The sequence below is a fragment of the Typha latifolia genome, chromosome 7 (assembly GCF_019914945.1).
Source record: "Typha latifolia isolate L0001 chromosome 7, TyphaL0001v2, whole genome shotgun sequence".
Classification (NCBI taxonomy): Eukaryota; Viridiplantae; Streptophyta; class Magnoliopsida; order Poales; family Typhaceae; genus Typha; species Typha latifolia.
This window is the reverse complement of record NC_133092.1, coordinates 4,103,081-4,123,684: the sequence shown is the minus strand read 5'-3', so window position 1 is coordinate 4,123,684 and position 20,604 is coordinate 4,103,081. Positions and strand designations below refer to the sequence as shown.

Here is a 20,604-nt window from a genome sequence, read left to right as displayed (position 1 = left end):
TAGGTTAGCACTAACGATTTTTTGCTAAATGTCAAAAATGATCATTTTTTTTTTCTTTTTCTTCTTTTAGGGCACAATGAGACTTCAAATTCCACCATAGGCAAAATTTAGAAGTTTGAGGAAGCAAATCAGATCTAGCTAAAAGATTAAAGCGAGAGTTCGTACTTATTTTCTTCTTTTATCTTGGGTGAGGTATTTTGGGAAGGGATATTTGGGTTGCATAAAGTATTTTATGTTAGGTTAGGATTTTAATAATATTTTTAGTGTAGTTAACAGAAAACTAACTTTTTTTTAATTTGAAGATTTTGGAAAAGCATCAAAGAAAGAATGGGGGAGTAAAATTTTCGAACAGATTTTTGAGCATTAAATTAAATCAATTGCTAACGTCGACAGCAGGATTCGAACCTGCGCAGGCAAAGCCCAACAGATTTCGAGTCTGTCTCCTTAACCACTCGGACATATCGACTTGTGAAAATAGTTAGGTCTTGCCCAAATTTCTACCCTCTCCAAGCGCGGGACTGATTTCCCTCCTCCTTTCCTTCCTCCTCCCCCTCCTTTATTTTTTTCTTGCTCTCTCTAGTGCTGCTTTTGAGTAGGGGTGGCAATAAGTTCGGGCTCAATCTGACCCAAACACGATCCAATTATTAAACGGTAATACGACACGACCCGCTTAACCTGTTTAATAAACGAATCGGATTAACACGACTCGTTTAACCTATTTAATATTATCTGATTTTGCTTTCTTCAAAATTTGCTACCATCTTCTAGAGGATTGGCGTTACTTAAAAATATTTCAATTCATTTGAAGCTTTCACTTAGATGTCGAGGTAACTTTTGTGGTAAAAAGCTCTTTTGCTTTTTGATGGAAAAAGATCAAAACCTATTCTCTTTGGATCATTTTATCAAAGTTTTTAAGTGATGTCATAACCAATATTAAGGAAAAGTTCTCCCACTGAAATGATCGACAAAAGATACAGAGCATTAGATGATATACAATTATATAGGTTAGGAACTACATAAGTTCATACTTTACCTCTGTCAACCATGATAACCAACAAAATTAAACGACTGAATTAGGGGAAAGGATTTGATACCTCATTTATTGAACCAAACTGAATTTTCACAGCTCGCAATAAACGATAAGATGAATACCTCTCACCCTAAACAGTAAAAACTTATTAGAATGAGAACAAAGTCACTCAGGCAAATGTGTAATCCGGGAACAAAGTCACTCAGGCAAATGAGAACAAAGTCACTCAGGCAAGTGGCGACTATTGGGGCTCAAAGTTGGGACACGGGAGGGGAGGAATCGGCGGCGTGAGGGAGAAAATGAATAGAAGATGAGTTGAGGGAGTGAGAGTGTGAGAGTGAGAGTTAGGGTTATTTAGTTTAGAGTATATAGCACCGGGTTGACTTAACCCGAACCGACCCGTATATTTAAACGGGTTAAATGAGTCAAAACATATCAGCTATATAAACCCGAACACAACCCGATTATTAATCGGGTTAGGCGGATTGACCTGTTTATGATCTGAAACCTGATTAAGTTAAACCCAAACCCGATTAAGAGGTAGGTTATCGTGTCAAATTATCGGGTCGAGTCGAGATTTGCCACCCCTACTTTTAAGCTCATAATCTCTTTCCTTCCTTTAGCTTAGTTCACTTTAGGAATAATATTTTTTTCTAGAATATAAATCCTTATATATAGAATAATAGCTAAACATTGTAATAATTTATTCTAAAATATAAATACTATTCATCAATATTACATCTAATATTACACACTAATACAATTACTAATTTATTCTTGATATCTACCCATCAACCTACCTTATATCAAATCAAAAAATATTTATAGTAATTTCATATAAAAAAAAACCCATGGTTTCTATCTTTTCCTTTACTTTATATCAAATAAAAAATAATTAATATACCCTTATTTCAAAATATAAATAAACATTAGAATAGCAACAAAGCCCTCATTTTATGAATAACAAAGAGGAACTATTCTAGAATTGATCTTATTATTGATGTAAACGAAAGCTCAATTTTTCCCCTATCACTCGCTTTCCATGATCTTAGTAGTGGGGCTTCCTTCTCTCGGCAATGTCATCATCGACTCTACCCCCCTATTTGTTGTCGACTTTGCTTTTGCCATCCCAGACCCCCACCTCCCCCTTCTTTTTTCATCACTATCCTCCTTTTCTGATTATTGTGCTCAGCTCATGGTGTTGTGCTTAGCTTGTGATGTTCACTCGCTCATGCGGTCGACTTCTTGCCCTAAAGGATCCTTCCATCATGTGCAAGTGTTCAGCCACCATGTGTTGCTTCATTTGCCGCCGCTTTGTGCCGCTCTTCAGCCTCCATTCATCTTTGTCGTGCCATGTTCTCGATTCCTTGTCTTTGCTTACGTGACGTGCCAACTATAGTGTTTTGTTAATTGGTTGGATCAATTAGAGGGGTCTGCCTTGTTTTTCTTGTATTCATGTTCGAATTTTTGTTTGTTTTTGTTGCTTATTTCCTTCAGGTTGATCTGGTGTGCAGGTTGTGGTGTTGGGGCACTTATGATCATAATAGAGTTATGTGACATAGACTCTCTTTCTCCTTCTTTCGTTTGTCTCTTATCGCTAGACTTATCAGTCGTGTTGCCTTGAATAATCAAGAGAGAGGCTTGTTTTCAATATTATTGCCCTAGCTTCTTTCTTCTTCATTTTTGAGTACTTATAACTTTGTTATTTATTTAATATCATGTTCACAATCATTTTGTCTGCATTTAGCCAATTGTGAGGCTTGCTTGTCCTATCTACATTCTCCTCTTTTTTTCTATATCAGGTTGTTACTATTTTCTTGAAACTTAATAAATTTATAGTTTGCATGGTTTTCATAAAATAAAATAAAAAAATAAAATAAAATAAAAAAACATGAGCTTCATTTGCCACTTTGAGTCAGGGTAATAAATATACACGTAATGTTAGCATGTTAAGAAAAATCGCTTACAAAAATAGTGATTTTTGTTCAATAAAATTTGTTAACTCAATTAACAATTTTTTTGGTATCAATTGTATATAAATTATCTTAGGGAACATTGTACCTATTTGGAATGCAGATAAACTTTCTCAGAGTCAATCTTCTTCTTTGAGGCTTGGTCTGCTTATTGAGTCTTGCGTAAGTACAGCCCTACTGCCCGACAATTTTCCACAAAGGCTTCTTCTAGAGTACTCCTCTAATTTCACTTCACTTGTTTGTCTCACGTACAACAAAGAATTCCTGGTGGGTTCGAAATTATAGCTAGCAAAATGGATAACTGCTTAGTCTACTAATTTTTCTAGACTTATAAGCCAAAGTTTTACTCTTTTTTTCTCTCTCTTTTTTAAGGGCCCCAGGGAGATCCCCTTCTTTTTCTTCTTCTTTTCTGCTGATGCTGCAAGAATTGTAGTAAATAGTAAGGCGCCTGAAGAATTGTATTAGAATAATTAAGAACTCCTATTTCAGATATGACAATGCTCATACGCAAACTGTCAAATATCGCTATCCCTCTCTCAGCAATTCGTTTCTAGCAGCAATGGCAATCAGGCGAAAGCACTATGCAAATCGGTGAAACTTTACTTTGATCGACTGCTGATCAGCTTGATCCTTTCTTTTCATAGCTAAGTCATTTTAAAAGGTCAGGCAAGTAAAAGTAACATCACACGGCACTCAATAATTCAAAGAGTTAAATATATTTTACTCACCATCTTCTTGGACTGAAATGATTTCTACTATTTTAGTTATGTTCCAATAATTTTGCTTCTATCAAATGAATATAGATATCGGGAGAAGGGAGTTTTCTTTTCTATAATGAATTATGTTCCTATAGCCTAATTATTAGCTAGATAAAGAGGCTAACAATTATTTTGTTATATAAATTGGACAATCGGATTAATTCTCTAAGAAATATGTCATATTAAATCCATATCATTTGATTTAATAAATGTCAATCTAACGTTCACAAAGAATTTAAATGTATGACCTCTATTAGGAATAGCAATCGGATTGGATCATGTTGAGCTTAGGCTGGTTTTAGCGGCCATTCACCTAAGCCAACACAAATAGAACTATTAATTAAATAAGTTAGGCGAGTTATAAATGAGCTATTGATTACATAGAACTAACTTGTTTAGACCTTTCGAGTTCGGTCTAACCTCTATCATGATTGGGTAAAACCCGACTACTATGATCTAGTATTTTGGTTCAACTGGGTGGAAATTTAGGGTGACTCGATGACAATTGATGTACTTTAAATCATGATACATAAGAACTAATTGATGTACTTGCATATCATCTGAATGCACTACTACGAAGCAGAATATTAGTGACATGAAGAAATGGTATCTAATAGCCGCTGGTAAATATATATATATATATATATATATATATATATATATATATATATATATATATATATATATATATATATATATTCTGACATTTTTATTGTCATACGCCAATTATTGTAAAATAATAATAATTTAAAAAAAGTATTTAGTTTACTACTAAAAAAAAATCAAAGAGATATAATATAATAGTTGGGAGAGAGATTTATTTTACTATCATTAAGACAAACAGTACGGCCACTTGGGCTACGGTAGTACGTATAATCTCCAAATGAACCAAACACACACGTAGAGCGGACCTTCTTTCTTTGCGACTCTTAGTTGGGCAGTGTCGCCGTCAAGAGAAGCGGCACCTTCCTGCCAACAACGACTCCGAAGGACTCGCCCATATCAATCTCGTTTGAGCTCATCCCGTTCGGCAACGTCCAGTCGAACTTGAAGAGGAGGTTCGCCAGCGCGAGCTCGACTATGGCCGCGCCCATCGCCATCCCAGGGCAGATCCTCCGGCCGCCCCCGAACGGGACGAGCTCAAAGTTCTTCCCTTTGAACTCGATGGGGCTGTGCTCGAACCTCTCAGGCCTGAACTCCTCCGGCTCCTCCCACGTCTTCGGGTCTCTCCCGATCGCGAACGCGTTAATGTAGACCCGCGTCTTGGCCGGGATGTCGTAGCCGTCGATCCGACAATCCTCGCGGCACTCGCGAGGGAGGATCAGTGGGCCGGAGGGGTGCAGTCTTAGGCTTTCTTTGACTACCATTTTATTGTAGTGGAGGAGGGGGAGGTCGCTCTCTTCGACCTTCTCTTTTCCTTGACCCACTCTTCGGACTTCCTCTTGTGCCGTCTTGAGAGCGATGGGATTCCTCATGAGCTCAGTCATTGCCCACACTATGTTCACAGCTGCCGTATCCGATCCAGCAATGAACGTGATCTATTGATTACCAAACATAATATCATTAGGGGTTTGCATGTTTTGCATGCAGCCCTTTCTAAAATTTATATACATACTAAATTCCAGATCTAAACGTACTTACCATGAGCATAGCTTTAATGTGATCCCTAGTTAGAGCCACCGGGAAGTTGGGATCCTTCTGCACCCTGAGCAAAACACTAGCGAAGTCATCCTCATATCCACACCTCTCCCTCTCTGTGATGATCTTCTCCAAGAACCGATCCATCTCCCCAGAATTCCTATCTAACCTCCGCTGCACTCCCGTGACCACGTTAAGGATCCGGTGCATGGAAGGGAAGAAGTCCCCCGCCACGAACCCTCCCATCAACCGGATCGTCTCTTTGATCATGTCGTGGAACTTGCTCCTCCCGCACTCCCCGTCTCTCGCAAACCTCTTCCCGAACGTAATCCTACACGCCACGTTGCTTAGCAGGGAGAGGATCATCTCGTCCAAGTTCACGGCCTCGCCGAGCGCCGACGCTTTGGCTATGGATTCAACCAGGCTGTGGACCTCTTGCTCTCTTATGGGCTGGAGGAGTTGCACTCTCTTGGCGTTGAAGAGCTCGACGGAGCTCATCTTTCGCATCTGGATCCAGTAGTCGGAGTAAGGGGCGAAACAGAGGTCGAGGCCGCCGTAGGAGAGGCACTGCCACGTGGTGAGCTGGGGGCGCGTACAGAATTTGAGGTCGTGGGTTTTGAGGATCTCGTGGGCGCCGGCGGGGGAGGAGATAACGAGGGTGGGGATGTGGCCGAGGCGGATGTGCATGTAAGGGCCGTAGGTGGTGGCGAGACGGTGGAGGGAGCGGTGCGGGAGGGCGCCGAGCTGGTGGAGGTTGCCGATGATCGGGAGGCCTGGGGGCCCGGGAGGGAGGTGAAGCCTTGGTTTGTTCTTGATACGGCGGAGTAGGAGTAGGAAGGTCAGTGAGATGAAAAATAGAGAGAGGTAGCTCATCTCAGAGAGACGTAAGAATTGAAGTGAGGAAAGAGGCATCTCTTGAAATTGCTATCGTCTTCTATATCTTTCTTAATATATATAGTGGACTTTGCATTTAAAGGTTAACACCCTGCTTTTTTTTTACAGTTTATATCTACAACCTTTAATATTTGTAAAATCTCACTTTATGTTTTATAAACTATTTAATACACTCAGGGATTAGGTTAATACCAACATAATTTGTATAGACGACAAATAAATCTTCTTCTTTGATCAAAATATCAAAACTAGAAGAAAGTAAGCATGTCAACCAGTAATATATATTTTTGCACCAGTATCTCATTCAATCTAGATACAAGAACTGAGTCGGGTCGGAGTTAATTCATCTGTCGTAGAATAAGGCAACAATGACCCTTCTTGATCATGATTTAAAATTTCACCAAATTTATTATCAGTAATAAATTTCATAATCATTGACAAAGTGACAATCTGACGTTAATAAATGTCACTTCTAATTCTAGTTTAAGGATCACATTTTATGTCAAATTAAGAGTATTGATGACACCAGCAGTCCGAAAGTTAAAAAACCAAAGATACACTCTTATTAGGAGGAAGAAGATTTTTCTTAGGGTATAAAAAAATTACTAACCCTACTCCTATCATATGAGCTGCCCAATCAGCACCCCAATAATAATATATGCAAGTATACACAAATATATGGAGGTCCTCACAAGATGGTGGTGTCATGGTGAAAGATATTTATTAGATTAGGAGGAGGTTGCTCTTCTTTCACATCTAGAGCTACATATTCTTATCCATTGAATGTTATGACCAACAAATTGCACGACTATGTGCAGCTGTCTTACTTTTTTCAGAATGGTTTAGATAATTTAAGCAAACGGCATTATTTATGATCTATTGCTATTTAGAAGAATTGATTCATATGTCTAACTTATGTATTAGAAAGAAAATTTTCTCTATATGTTTAGTCTATAATTAGCATATAATTAATCAAAATTAATGTGTGGGTGTTGGTTATGCTTAGTTTTGTTGCATGCGGTTATGTACTTTGCTTAATGGGTTACTATATATAAGCACATAGTACACATCGGAGTTTTACCTAATTAAGATCCGATGTGATATTAACTCGAATGAGACCTAGATTGATGGAATAGGACTTCTTCACCTATTCATGCTATCGATCATCTGGCTCGCCCAGCACAGCTTGACAAAGATGGGGTTATGCCGACCCAAACCTAAGTATTAGCTTGACCTTTGGCACAAATTTAGTGTCGACCTTGAGTGTTAGTTGTTCGACGCATGCCAATAAATAGATTGTATACATTCAATAGCTTCAATTGCATCTTATATATATATATATATATATATAAAGAGTAGTAGGATGTGATCAAAATAGTTATATATATGTAGTCAATATATATCCAATGGTGTGCCTCAAATACTAAGATGAGATCAGCCCACACCAAATCTCAGTACCCTTTCTTTCCTTTCCTTTGGTTGCTCCTCTCTTATTCTCCTATCTTCTTCTTAAAATTCTCTGAACTATGGCGGGCTGGCAATGAGCTTTCTATTTTCCAGCCCGGCCCAAAATGATTCATGAGCCAATGACCATCTTATTTTCATTAATTACTATTAGACCCAATGTGAACGGCTTTGAATCCTCTCCCCACCCCGATATTCTACCCTACCGAAATTTTCCACCATTCTCGCCGCCGTCTCTTCCCCACCGGCAAATGACTCGGTACTCTCTCACATTTCTCTCAACTCTCTCTTTTATCGTCTATTCTAACCCCTTCCAATGGCAGGCGCTTGCGAGCCTTCAAGCGATGGATGAGATCCCACGGCATCGAGTGCAGCGACGCGTTGGAGCTCGTCGAGACCGCCGCCACCAATGGCATCTGCGTGCGAGCTCTCTGCGATCTAAGAGAAGGAGATCTCGTCGCCACCATACCCAAGAACGCCTGCCTCACCATCAGGACCTCCGGCGCGCGTGCCATGATCGAGGAGGCCGGTCTCTCTGGCTTCCTCGGCCTCGCCGTCGCCGTCATGTTCGAGCGAAGCCTTGGGCCACGCTCGCCGTGGGATGCGTACCTCCAGCTGCTGCCGGAGAGGGAGTGCGTGCCGCTCGTGTGGAGCGCAGAGGAGGTCGATGCGCTTCTCGGTGGAACGGAGCTCGAAAAGGTGAACTCTTCGTTAGACATGTTGACTGTGAGCAAGTTTGGGTTTTTATGAGGTGGGGTTGAACGGAAATGCCATTTTTGACGGAAAGTTTCTATCTTACTATACTAGTGGATTTGAAGGAATGATTAGTGATTGTGCCTTTGCGGCAATCTGTTTTTAGATCAGATTCATGAGGTTTAAACTGATTCGTATTGGATGGAGAGTAAGTTGTAATCAGAAAGACATAATTTTAACAAGTGGATGAGAAAGATTTTACGAATCCATTGCAGAATAGGGATTTGTTCTATTAAAACCGATCCATAGAGTATGCATGATTACCATATGTGGTTGGAAGGTTTGTTCTTGATTATACTTCTAGTTTCGAAATAACCATATACTTTATCACCTAGAACTTCTTTTCTGAGATCCAGATCACACTATCTTATAGTGTAGAGATCAACTGCTCTTCGTGAGCTTATATGTGAACCTTTTGTTTTCTGATCCTCAGTTTACCTTCTAAATCTTAAAGCAGCTCATGTTGTCTAATAATGAATGTACTGGTTTGATTAAAAAAAAAACATGTATCGATTATCTTTTGTTCTCTTGGGAGGGTACATTGGAGTCGTTGTGATTCTGATCCTAGTTTTTCTGCTTCATGATGCTAAATATTTAGGCAGGCGGTAAAGGAAGACAGGTCGTTTATATATGAGGATTGGAGAGACTCCATTGAGCCTCTTATTCATGGGCCTTGGAAGCTTGACTCAAGTAGTTTTGGTGTTGAACAATACTTCTCCGCCAAGACACTTATTTCATCAAGATCCTTTGAGATAGACAGTTTTCACGGCTCTGGAATGGTGCCTTTAGCTGATCTGTAAGTAATTTTTTGTTTGATGATTATTATGGATTACTTAACACAGCTGTCAAATGTGTATGCATGACACAATGAGAGTCTCCATGAGAATGATTTTTGTTTTATATTGATGTTATTGTTAATTGTTTATAAAAATCACTGTTTTCTAACATCTTAAATTTTTAGAGTAGTTAGTGAATTATCATGATATCAGAGCATAGATTCTGAGTTTAAATTTTGCTAGGCTCATTTGCTATGCAAAATTATAAAATCTTTACCAATTTAATTCAAGTTCATTTCTTGGGTCTCTTAAATGTTTCAAAGTCTAGGAGTGTAGGAGAGTACTGAATATAAAAAATAAAAATCACTATTCTCTAACAATTTAAGATTTAAAGTAGCTGGTAAGCTAATAATAACATAATTAAATATTTCTTAGATTTTTCTTATTGTGAAATCTACTATCGATCTTCACAAAAGCTTTTATTCTAAGTGCTATGTCATATTTAATTGCAGTTTTATGTATCTCTGAGCTTGTTATTCAATTGTTATACTGAGTTTTTGGTATTTTTCTAGTTGTCTGATCAAGGATTGTTTTATTGGTGAAATGGGGAGTACTAGTTGGCCATAGGCATGGTTCCATGCCAAATATTATCTATCAGTTTGGCACAAGGTTAGCACATGATCAATATTGGTTGGCATGAGGGAGTATGAGGATGCTTTCTTATGTCAATGGTGATAAGGCACTTGCTTAATACATGCTGACCCATGTAATTCTACAGACCTGGTAGAATATTCTATGTATCTGATCGCATTCACATCAGTTCTTCATATCAGTTGTATTTTATTGAAAGCTTATGACATATGAATAGTCTGCATTGAAATATGTTTTGTTCTTTAGTTACTTCATCCGATAATTTGATGGAGTACTCTGGGTTTTACTTAGTTATTAAACAGTGTTATATTGTTATTCACTGTTGACATTTGCAAAGTTTGTTTTGTATACTATATCCTATTATCTCGTTATGATTAGATATGCTCCCCCTCCCCGCCTTCTGATATTTATCGTATATACTTTGATATCTTTCTCCTTTTTCTTTATAATATGCTACAGCTTTAATCACAAAACAGGTGCTGAAAATGTACACTTTACCTCTGTGACATCATCACCTTCTACCTCAGATGATGAAGGTGATGAGGACAAAAATGATGCATCTAGTGATGAACAATCATCTATAAGTTTCACTGCTAACTCTTCAGGTTATCATCTGAACAATCCCTATCCCAATAGTGGGCTTTAACAGTGATGGTTTGAAATAAATTCACTAAATACTGTCCTTTTCTTCTTGAGATACAGGAGACAGCAATACAGCTTTAGAAATGATCATTGTAAGAGATGCCAATGCAGGGTCTGAGGTTAGTGTTCAGTTGCTGCCAATTTGAATATTGTATATATGAAGTAATTAAAGAACTTTGGTTAACTGCCTGGTACTGAATTTCTACTCATGTCCTGAAGCTAGTATTATAATTGTTAGATGACTGGTGGGATTTTTTTCATTTATTCTCTAATATCTTCCTAATGAGGCATGCTTAGATGATTTCTGAGAAGCTCAGTTCATCTCATGGTCTATATATTTTTGCCTTGCTGTTGTTGTTTGCATTATCCTTTGCCGAGTGAATGGGGTAATCTTCTGCATGGAGGTGAACCAACAGCTAGTACAAGTTAGCATATATTTAATGGATGTGCATGTAATTCACCACCCATCATCTATGACATTCTGCAGTACACATCTATTTTCGCTACCTGCAGAAAGCTACCTGTTTTAGAAATATTCCCTAAAATGTTCTTTCTCTAGAGAACCATCACTGAGAAAAATCAGATAGGTTATAGAAGCTTAGTTTACAATGTAAATATTCCTTATGCAGTCTGAAAACTGCAAGATTTGGTATTACCAAAATGATACCTAATTAATTTCATATTTACATGCAAACAATTCTTTTTACTTGCCTTGCATGAAATAGAGTATCATCGGAATATTTGGCTGAAGAGGGCATCATTTAAATTGGACAATGAAAATCAAGGTTCAAAAAATTGGGATCGAAATTGGCATTCCGAAAAAATGATACATATCGGCTAGATCGGTCATATTGGCCATATCGGTCGCCGGAATTAGATTGAACTTTTTAATTATGTAAAATTTATATATTATTTAAAAATATAGGACAACTTTTAAAAATTCATAAAAAAAATTATTAAAAAAATAAGAAGATAAAAGGAGAAAAATATGGTGTAGTAAAAATTGAAAAGAAGAGATTAGAAAGAGAGCAAGTGGAAGAAAAACAAACAAAAGAAAGAAAGTCTATGGTGCTATGAAGAAGAAAAGAGAAGAGAGAGTGGAAGAAATAAAAAACTGATAGGAAAATAAATTAAAAAATTAAACACAGGAGTTTGTTGGAGTTCGCTCGCTGAAGTTAGATCTCTCCGTAAAAAAACAGTGGCTATATAATAAGGAGAGAAAAAGAGAAAAAAAAAGCAAGAGAGAGAGAGAGAGAAGAAAGAGAGGAAGAGAGAAAAAGAGAAAGATAGAGTTCGGATCAGTAGATCCGAATCGGGTTCAGCCGATTCGGCAAATCATGGTGAAAATATTTGTACTTATCTGATTGGTTTAGGTGCTTACCACCTATTATTTCATTGTGCTCTCCATCTTTTGCCTGCTCTCTGCAAAATTGGAGTAGCTGCCTGATGCCAGTGTTGGCAGTTCGAGACTTTAAGTCCAGGAACATCAGTTACTCAGTGTCTTGTAAATTTTTCAATGCAGTCAATCAAGTAAATTAATTGGTCAAGCTCAAGAAAAAGATTCATGTTTTTTGAATGAAAGCATCACACAATGCCATTTGTCATCTTACTAGTGTATTTTCCTTGTATTTTCTCTTTCAAGGTCTTTAACACCTATGGCTCTATGGGAAATGCTGCTTTGCTCCACAGATATGGGTTCACAGAATCTGACAATCCATTCGACATCATCAACATTGATCTAACCCTAATAGTTAGATGGTGCTCATCCACATTTTCTGACAGATACGCTAGAGCAAGGCTCTCATCATGGAGGAAGTTAAGTTATACAGGCTGCACCAGCCAGAACTCTGAATACTTTGAGATTTCATACAATGGAGAACCACAGCTGGAGCTTCTAGTACTTCTCTACATCATCTTTTTGCCAGAGGATGCATTTGACAAGCTGAGATATATGATAGAGACATTGGAAATTACAGATGACTGCACAAGTGTTGTTAACATGCTCAAGATCACCAGAGGCAACTGCCACAAACCTTTAAAGATCAGCAATGGGCATGAGGGTTCAAGTTATTTGAAGAAGTTATTGCTAACAGAGAATGTTTGTGGTGCACTATTATCGCTTGCAGACCTGAGGGAGAGTCTATATGACTCAAGCTCGTTAGATGATGATGTAAGGAGGTTGCAAGAATGCAGTTATATTAATGATAGAAAACAATATCATTCGTTGGTGTTGCGGATGAGTGAGAGAAGGATTCTGCAGAGATTAAGGGCACATGCCTCCCGAAGATCTAGATTGAAGAAAAGAAAGCTGAAGTAGAAGTATTGAAGAAAATGAGATTAGGAGTTGCTATTATTACTCTTCTGATACTTTTTACTGCTGCTGCATGTAAAACTTCCATCTGCAAGTTGGCATCTCCATTCTGGTGTCAAAGGAGAATTCTTGTCATTCGAATTTCTTCCAGAAAATATATAAGCCTACGTTTGTTAACATAACATATATTTGTTTTTCTGGTGAGGTTCCTGTAACGGATAGAAAAAAGGAATGGATACTGTCCACGTTACTCTTCCATTCTGGATTTTGTGATTAGTTCTTGAAAGTTCTGCAAGTTGTATGGATGTCAATCATCAGCTTGGCAAGACATTTCATTGCCTTCGCTTATATGTTGACCATGGTGCTAAATATGATCTTTATGCGCCTTAATTCTTAACGTATCTTTTGTAAGATGCCAATTTTAACGTCTAGGAAAGCTGTGACAATGAGATTGTTGGAGTCGGCATGGTGTTAAGGAGAGAGTCAAGTAAAGTCAATTGGGACTTGAAAGATGAGCTTAATTTCAGAAATGAATCATCTTCACAAGGTGGGGAAAATGAAATGCAATGCCGGAAGACGGATGCTGGAAAATTCTTGGCCAATCGGCAGTGTAATAGTATAAGAGGAATTCAACCTGCAAGATTGAGATAATAGGGGCCATAAATAGTTTAAACAACATGAATGCATAATAAATTTGTACAATTAAGTACTCAATTTGAGTCTAACAATGCTGAAATTCACATAAGTAGGGCAAATAAAAGAACTTAAGTCTTGAACTAGCTTGAGCAATTCCTGATTCCACATTTAGCATTTTTAAAGCAAAGGTCCTCAAGTGCTATAGGCCATAAGATGGACCACTTTATTCTGAGTAAATATGTACATCGATACATAAGTTCAGATCCTCGACTGTGCAGTAACACAAGATATTAGATAGCTACAAAATATGAATCATGTTATACTATAATATATGGTGGCATACTGACATCTGCTCTCATATATGATCAGACACAAGAGATGCATATCCATTGGCAAAGTAAAAGGAAGGTTTTTGAAGTATTTCAAAAATCTTGTAGTCAAAACTTGTAATATAGGAATATATGAGATTTATACTGCTACACTATAGCAGCTTCTGTATATTGAATCAAGAATAATGTGAAAGGGACATCTGAGGCATGATCAGATGAGTTAAATACAATAGCTAGCAAATCTAATGAGCCAAACCAGCAGGAGCTGGTGCTGAATCCTTCTCTGATTTCTTCTCAAGGATTGAAGCCAAGGTCTTGTCAATCTTTGCAAATACCTCTTCCTTGGGGGCATTGCCGTTGACCTGAATCGGATAGTGAAGGATGTTCAGAATTTTAAGAGGATGTATATCATCCAGTATAAAGCAAATACTCCGTAACTCAAGGTAACTCAGTAGTACATATTTTTTTATGAGAGGCAACAGAGTTTCAAGTACTAGTGACGAGTGACATGACTTACCAAGAGAAGAAAATCTACACATACAAGTGATAAAGCCATTCAGTAGTCACTTCAGAAAACAGCAAATACAAGAAGTTATTCCTTTTCACCTCATGAACACAAATATTTAATTTTTTCAGACAGGTATATAACTAAGAAGGTGGACTTTATAACCGCAAGGGAAAACAACAAATAGCTGTAACTATAGGCCCAACTAAGAGAGATGAAATGGAAATAGAAGTTAAGTCAGTTACTAGAGAAATCCAAAGCTTTTAGAAGCTATGTATCATGAAAATGATAAATACTCATTGTTAACTCACCAATTATTGGATTTAAGCTAATAGAGAATGGTAGCTTTATTTTGTTATACGCCAACACTCTTCCTCACTTCTAAGTTTAAGATATTTTTGTAAGGCCCAAAAGATGAGCTTAACTTAAATGGACATGTTTATATTTAAAACAGCAAATAAACCTTACATGATTCGAACTCAGGACATCTGTTATGATACCATGTTAACTCACTAACTATTCTAAAGCTTAAGTTGATAAAGAATGATAGTTTTATTCTATTATACTGTAACAACCCAAAATTTCAAAAATAAATAAATAAAAAATTAGAGATAATCATTTAGATAATAACGGATTTAGTTTTATCCTTTATATTTTAGGATTTAGATTAAATCGAATTAATCTCGTTGGAGCTACCATTGTCGGAGTCGGTCATTGAAGAGTCGTCGGAGTAAGCGAATAATATCAAACAAATCGTATGCGAAAAGTTTTACTTGGTTATTAAGTTGAGTTATTCCACATGGACCTTAGGTGAGTGAATTTACTCATATAATTATTGTCTTGCATTTTATACTATGATTTCTTCGTATTATTATTCGTGCAGTATTATACTCCGTGCATTATTATCTTTTTATGCTATGTTGTATTTCGTGTCATAATCTACTTCTTACAATACTTTAGTTCATAAAATATTGATCTTCGTGCATTACTATTCTTTGTGCAAATAGTAAAATATTGGCTATGGATTGGTAGGACTTTGAGAACAAACACAAGCTATATATTATTCGTGCATCTCCCTATGGTGACTCAAATCTACCTTGAAGTCTAGAGGACAAACCAATTCTTGATCAGTGATAGATCTGTTTAAGTGATTCAGATGCTGTTAGAGAACAATCCAGGGGACATACCTATTTCTAATTAGTACTTGATCCTTTTATGTGACTCTGACACAATTAAAGAACAGTCCAAAGAATATACCTATTCCTAATCAGTACATAATCTGTTTAAGTGACTCTGATCCAGTTAGAAAATAGTTTCAAGCTATATCAGAAATCTTCCTGAGATGACTCTAATCTCTCTATTAGTGGAAAAGGCATGTTGCGTTTATCACATAGTGACCATAACTAGATCAGTTATGAAGGTAAGACTCAAGAGCCATCTCGAGATAATTTTTAGTTGGTGTAAATCTAAGGCACAGTCCCAAACTGAGTTGACAATATTAATATTAAGAAAACTTGCAGAATAAAATTGCATATTATTAACTTATTAATCGTACTATCATTACTTGTGCTTATTATCCATATTATGAGCAGACTGGCTATTGTTATTATTTATTGAGATTTGATTAAAATTTTCTATTGGATAAAATACTATTTCTCTAGCTTTTGAGTGGATTCACTAGCTAAAACTTTTAATATTTCAGACGCTAATCAGCGTGACGAATGATCGCGGGCATTGGAACTTTACCTCTACTTAGTATTTTGGGCTTTTACATCTTTAGTCATATTAGTAGTTTTTAGTTTCGAATTAAAAAGCTAAATAATGATTTAGTGATATTTGGAAGACATGATGTATAATTTGAGTATTTTATGTTTGTGAAGATTTTTGAGTTAGAGTTATTAAGTAAACTTGAGTTTTATTATATTACGAATAATTAGTTAAGGCTTCATGTATCTTAAACCCATCGAGAGACATGACCGGTCATGATTCCTATTTTGGGTCGTGACATATACCAAAGACTCATTTAACCCTTTTTCTTTGCTAATGATAACACTCACAAAAATGGTTAGATCCTACACGTTAGCCACAAGCACTCCGGTGCTAGCTCAATTATCTACAATTCACCTCCAATGGGTTTGGGATATGTTTCCTGATGGTTACAAAGTATAGATCTTATGTTTTAGTAAAGAGTAACGTCTTCTAGTACACCAACGGAAGAGCACATAAATTACAAGGGAACGAAATTTGGAGTAAGGGAAGCAAGTCTTGGTGATAATATTTTCTAAGTAAAGATAGCAATGACTTGTGCTTTTAAAAAGAAAGGAAACATGCCCGGTATAGGAAGGAAATAAGGAACAACAAGATTTTTTTGTCAAGATCCTCCAATGATATTGCCTCTCAAAAAGGGGAGCAGCATTTTAAATTGTTTTAACTATTTGCTTCATATCCATATGTAAATATTTAGTTGTTTAGAATTCGGAAATGAGAGATAAATAAACATAATATACATCCTTCCTCATTCCTGTAGAAAAGAGCCAGTGAGCCATGTCAAATTGTGTTGCACTGGCCATAAGAACTCCATTGTTACATATGAGCATCCATATAAAAACTGCCTTCAGAATAGCCACATAATAAATGGATTGAGAGAGAGAGGCAGAGAGGGAGAATGAGCAATATTACTATACCTTGAATGTGATCTCTTCATATTCTGAAAGAACAGATTCAACATTTTGATAATGAGTCTGCAACCGTAACCTTGCCTATACAGTAGATAAAACAAATAAATGTCATGCTCTCTAGACACATAATTAGTAAAACAATTTGTTCATCTTTTACCTATTGTACATAAGAGCAAAGGAAAAAAGACTAAGGATTATGGTCTCTTTTCATAATCACCATTAAGATGTCAAATTAGCATCCTTCTATTAGCATATGCAATTTGAGAACCACATTATTCCAGAAATTTACAAAAGCGCATGCTACATTAGTTTCATGACAAGAGAATCTATATTAACCATTACTTCAATTATATTCATATATTCCAAAAAAAAGTTTGTCTCCATTTTATATTGACTAACCACCTCTTCCTCATCCTTTCTAGTCAATTTCATCAATTTTCACCATACATAGGACATTATATTCTTCCTTTGATCAAAGTTACATTTGTCGACGCCAATGGATGTCTACAATGCTTCCTCCACCAATTTGTCCTCTTCATTCTAATCGCTGTAGGTCTTGTCATAACCTCTCTATTCCTTGACTACCTTCTAAAGAAATATCAGAAGAGAAAGCGAAAGAGTTACTTCCAGTCTGCTATAATTTTTTTATGGGTTATATGCATGTCATAAGAAGCACAGAGCAAGCTCCATAAGTCTACATAAGAAGAATAGAGCAAGTTCTAAGTCCATATAAGAGGGATAGAGCAAGCTCTATAAGTCTATATCTCCCTGGAGTGCAAAAAAATATTATAGTAGACTTTTGAAAATAATCTGGCCAATCAAAGTACCTTTTCTTCTGTATCATCAAAGCGTTGTGTAAGCCTTGCAGCAATTTCTTCATTCTCAGGTGGAGAATACTCTAAATGGTATATTCTTCCAGTCACAGGATCACGTCGTCTACCTACCACTCTCTCAATAAGGATTTCATCAGGAACCTATGACAAAAAAATAAGTGATAAAATAGGACAACTTATCGATTGACAATGAAAACCTGGAATTCATGTTGAAACAGTATAAATTTAATATATGTAGGTTATTGAAAATGGGGTTTTCCCAGTAAGAATGTAGTTTACAATCTAACATTTAGAGTGATGGAATGCAAAATTAGTAAGCTAAAAAATAAATCCATGGATCAAGCCTTGTTCTCCCTCTTCATTAGGCTATTTGAAGACTTCAGGCAGTATCCTCCGTAGAATAGCCTAAACAGGTAAAATGAGCTTAGCTATAATATCATAAGCTTTTTATGCATTTTCAAATTTGTTTGACTAGGTGTTACTGAGAATAGGAAATCTGCAGGCCTATAGCCTTGGACAGATTAGGGTAATGATAATTGATAATATGGACTGTGAATAGATGATAGAAAATGTGGCCTCTTGAAAAACTGAACTTGCATTAAATCACACCAGAAACACACCAGATGCATGATGCATGAAATATGAGATAACTTTCTGCAAAGCAATAATTCTATAGAAAGAAATGCTCACATCAAGGAGAATGAAAATATCAGGACGAATTTCAAGATCTTCCAGTGCCATGGCCTGAGATAAGCTTCTAGGATACCCATCCAGAAGCCAACCATTTTCTTCAGCATCTCGTTGCAGAAGACGTTCCTTCACCATCTGATGACAATGGCAAGATGGATCATGCCCACAGAAGTCATGAAAATTGGCACAGAAAACCAGAATCACAAATTTATCAGTATACCATAACAACTATTTCATCAGGAACCAACATTCCCTTTGCCATATATTCTTTGGCCCGCTTCCCATTCTCAGTACCAGCAGCAACTTCTGCCCTTAGCAGATCTCCAGCGGAAATATGCACCACACCATACTGCATTTATGAGTACTACTTGATTGAATATGTTTCTCTTTAAAACCAACCACAGAATGTTGGTCCATTATGTAAATGAGTCATGGAAGAAATATAGCCTACAGCTAAGAAGACAGAACAATGCTGCAACTAACAAAAACTAGTACTTTCTGCTATTCATAGGAATTATATAGCAAGTAGGAAACCAGCATAAAGGTGAAACTATGAAAGTACATCTAAGCTTGCCTTCAGAAACATTTAAATAAATGACCTTCAAAAGGTGTAACAAACTCAAAAGATAATCCAAATAAGAGAAATCTGCAGATATCAGAGAGAAGGGTGCAGAAGAGCATAGGAATTGAGTTGCATTAACTGAATTATGCCAGCAAATGATTTGAAACAAGTGAAAAGAATTATAACATCTTTGAATGTAAATAGTATGAAAGGTACTCTGAAATGGATAAAAGAAAATCCTCTTGCAGAATTTAAGCACATAAACCACAAGAATAACATGTAAACCGGTATCCAAAAATAAGTATATGCATGGGAAAACAAATTATTGTCTACTCACTACAGAGACAAAGCCCAAGCTAACATAGACACAAATTAAAAGCTGAAAACTTGAATCACCATCCTACTTTTTCTTTAATGAGCTCACATTGTGTTCCCTTTCCAGATGCTGGAGCACCCGATATCATTATCCTTAGAGGGTCTAGTTTCGCCACAGCTACCTGAATTCCAGACAATAGAAGAACAGTTCATAAGTAGTGCGAGTAAAAGCGATACTTACAGAGAGATAATGTGAAAAAAGCAACAAGGAAAGACCTTCCACTCAAACTTCTCCGGCTCCAGGTAAAGTTAGATAAAACTTCAAAACTTTATCATTCGAGTAAATGAACTGACACCCAAATCGAAAAATCTAATTTTTAAGAAGATCATTCCATTTTCAAATAATTTTAAGATCAAAACCTAAGAATCCTACAAAGAAGGGCACCGACCGTGGCTGTTCGGCCGTGAGAAGACGGCACCTTCCACCTCAATCCGACGGAGAAACCTCGATGGTGCTTGGTTTCAAGTCGGGGGGAAGCCAAGGAGCACTCCAACGAGTAAGGCGAGTGGAGAGCAATGGAAGATTTATTCTTCGATCGAGAAGGCAATGGAGTTGGCTTCGTTACCGCCGTCGAAGAGGAGAGAGTGACCAAAGAAGCCATGGCCTCTCTCTCTCTCTCTCACACACACACACGCACACACTGACACGCACACTCTCTCCCCCTCGACACGGAAGCAAAGTAATCAAGTGGTAGGCGATGACACCGGCATCGCGATTCGTGATTTCGTCGAATGCGAAGCAAATTAATCAAACCGTTCGTAGTACTTCATACAGCTGTGATGATCGCATCAAGAGGAACCATCTGAACCACTCGTAATGGTTCGCATGGGCCGGGCCGAACTTGGACCACACTCAGACTCAGTTGTATATAAAATGAAAGTTTGCACAAAATACCCTACAAAATGGGGTTTTCTGGTTCGAACCCTATCTTATCACTTCAATTTTGATATAGTATAACAATTTTCTTATAAAAACAATAAGATAGGGCTCAAATCATAAAGAGAACATAATGTTTAAATACAATCAGAGTTGTTAGTGTGGACGATCAAAATATTTAAATTGATTCGTATACACTAAATTTTTTAATTTGATATATAAAAGTCTC

At 37.0% G+C, this 20,604-nt stretch overlaps 3 protein-coding genes and 1 non-coding gene across 6 annotated transcripts; 1 reads left to right on the top strand and 3 right to left on the bottom strand.

Annotated features, from left to right (window-relative positions):
* Positions 1-384: 384 nt before the first annotated feature.
* Positions 385-466, bottom strand: TRNAS-CGA (transfer RNA serine (anticodon CGA)). Its single transcript has one exon. It is a non-coding gene; the product is annotated as a tRNA-Ser (tRNA).
* A 4,224-nt stretch (positions 467-4,690) lies between these two features.
* On the bottom strand, positions 4,691-6,311 carry LOC140792168 (cytochrome P450 71A1-like). The gene is made up of 2 exons (XM_073143009.1): positions 5,403-6,311; positions 4,691-5,299 (listed from the first exon to the last, which is right to left on the bottom strand). The coding sequence occupies exons 1-2, from the start codon at positions 6,309-6,311 to the stop codon at positions 4,691-4,693; spliced, it is 1,518 nt and encodes a 505-aa protein (XP_072999110.1).
* Positions 6,312-7,923: 1,612 nt separating this feature from the next.
* On the top strand, positions 7,924-13,148 carry LOC140793013 (uncharacterized). 2 transcript variants are annotated; one of them, XM_073144321.1, is made up of 6 exons: positions 7,924-8,016; positions 8,081-8,456; positions 9,113-9,306; positions 10,397-10,542; positions 10,640-10,698; positions 12,222-13,148. In XM_073144321.1, exons 1-6 carry the CDS (start codon positions 8,009-8,011, stop codon positions 12,894-12,896), a joined length of 1,458 nt encoding a protein of 485 aa, XP_073000422.1. In that variant the 5' UTR covers positions 7,924-8,008; the 3' UTR covers positions 12,897-13,148. The 2 variants fall into 2 exon arrangements, with proteins under 2 accessions (XP_073000422.1, XP_073000423.1); XM_073144322.1 differs by having other exon boundaries at positions 7,962-8,016; positions 9,109-9,306.
* A 740-nt stretch (positions 13,149-13,888) lies between these two features.
* On the bottom strand, positions 13,889-20,199 carry LOC140792317 (adenylate kinase, chloroplastic-like). 2 transcript variants are annotated; one of them, XM_073143237.1, is made up of 7 exons: positions 19,888-20,199; positions 19,528-19,620; positions 18,782-18,910; positions 18,562-18,696; positions 17,866-18,012; positions 17,045-17,119; positions 13,889-14,217 (listed from the first exon to the last, which is right to left on the bottom strand). In XM_073143237.1, exons 1-7 carry the CDS (start codon positions 20,098-20,100, stop codon positions 14,098-14,100), a joined length of 912 nt encoding a protein of 303 aa, XP_072999338.1. In that variant the 5' UTR covers positions 20,101-20,199; the 3' UTR covers positions 13,889-14,097. The 2 variants fall into 2 exon arrangements, with proteins under 2 accessions (XP_072999338.1, XP_072999339.1); XM_073143238.1 differs by lacking the exon at positions 19,888-20,199 and adding an exon at positions 19,715-19,797.
* Between the last annotated feature and the right edge of the window lie 405 nt (positions 20,200-20,604).

What these genes read in the sequence shown, in the direction of transcription:
- LOC140792168 (XM_073143009.1), bottom strand. Translation starts at nt 6,311, where the DNA reads ATGCCTCTTTCCTCACTTCAATTCTTACGTCTCTCTGAGATGAGCTAC. An exon ending in ACATTAAAGCTATGCTCATG is followed by an intron (nt 5,300 to 5,402) that starts GTAAGTACGTTT and finishes GGTAATCAATAG; the next exon opens with ATCACGTTCATTGCTGGATC.
- LOC140793013 (XM_073144321.1), top strand. An exon ending in GTGGAACGGAGCTCGAAAAG is followed by an intron (nt 8,457 to 9,112) that starts GTGAACTCTTCG and finishes ATATTTAGGCAG; the next exon opens with GCGGTAAAGGAAGACAGGTC. An exon ending in ATGCCAATGCAGGGTCTGAG is followed by an intron (nt 10,699 to 12,221) that starts GTTAGTGTTCAG and finishes TTCTCTTTCAAG; the next exon opens with GTCTTTAACACCTATGGCTC.
- LOC140792317 (XM_073143237.1), bottom strand. Translation starts at nt 20,100, where the DNA reads ATGGCTTCTTTGGTCACTCTCTCCTCTTCGACGGCGGTAACGAAGCCA. An exon ending in CTCACGGCCGAACAGCCACG is followed by an intron (nt 19,621 to 19,887) that starts GTCGGTGCCCTT and finishes TCTGGAATTCAG; the next exon opens with GTAGCTGTGGCGAAACTAGA. An exon ending in GTGAGCTCATTAAAGAAAAA is followed by an intron (nt 18,911 to 19,527) that starts GTAGGATGGTGA and finishes TCATAAATGCAG; the next exon opens with TATGGTGTGGTGCATATTTC.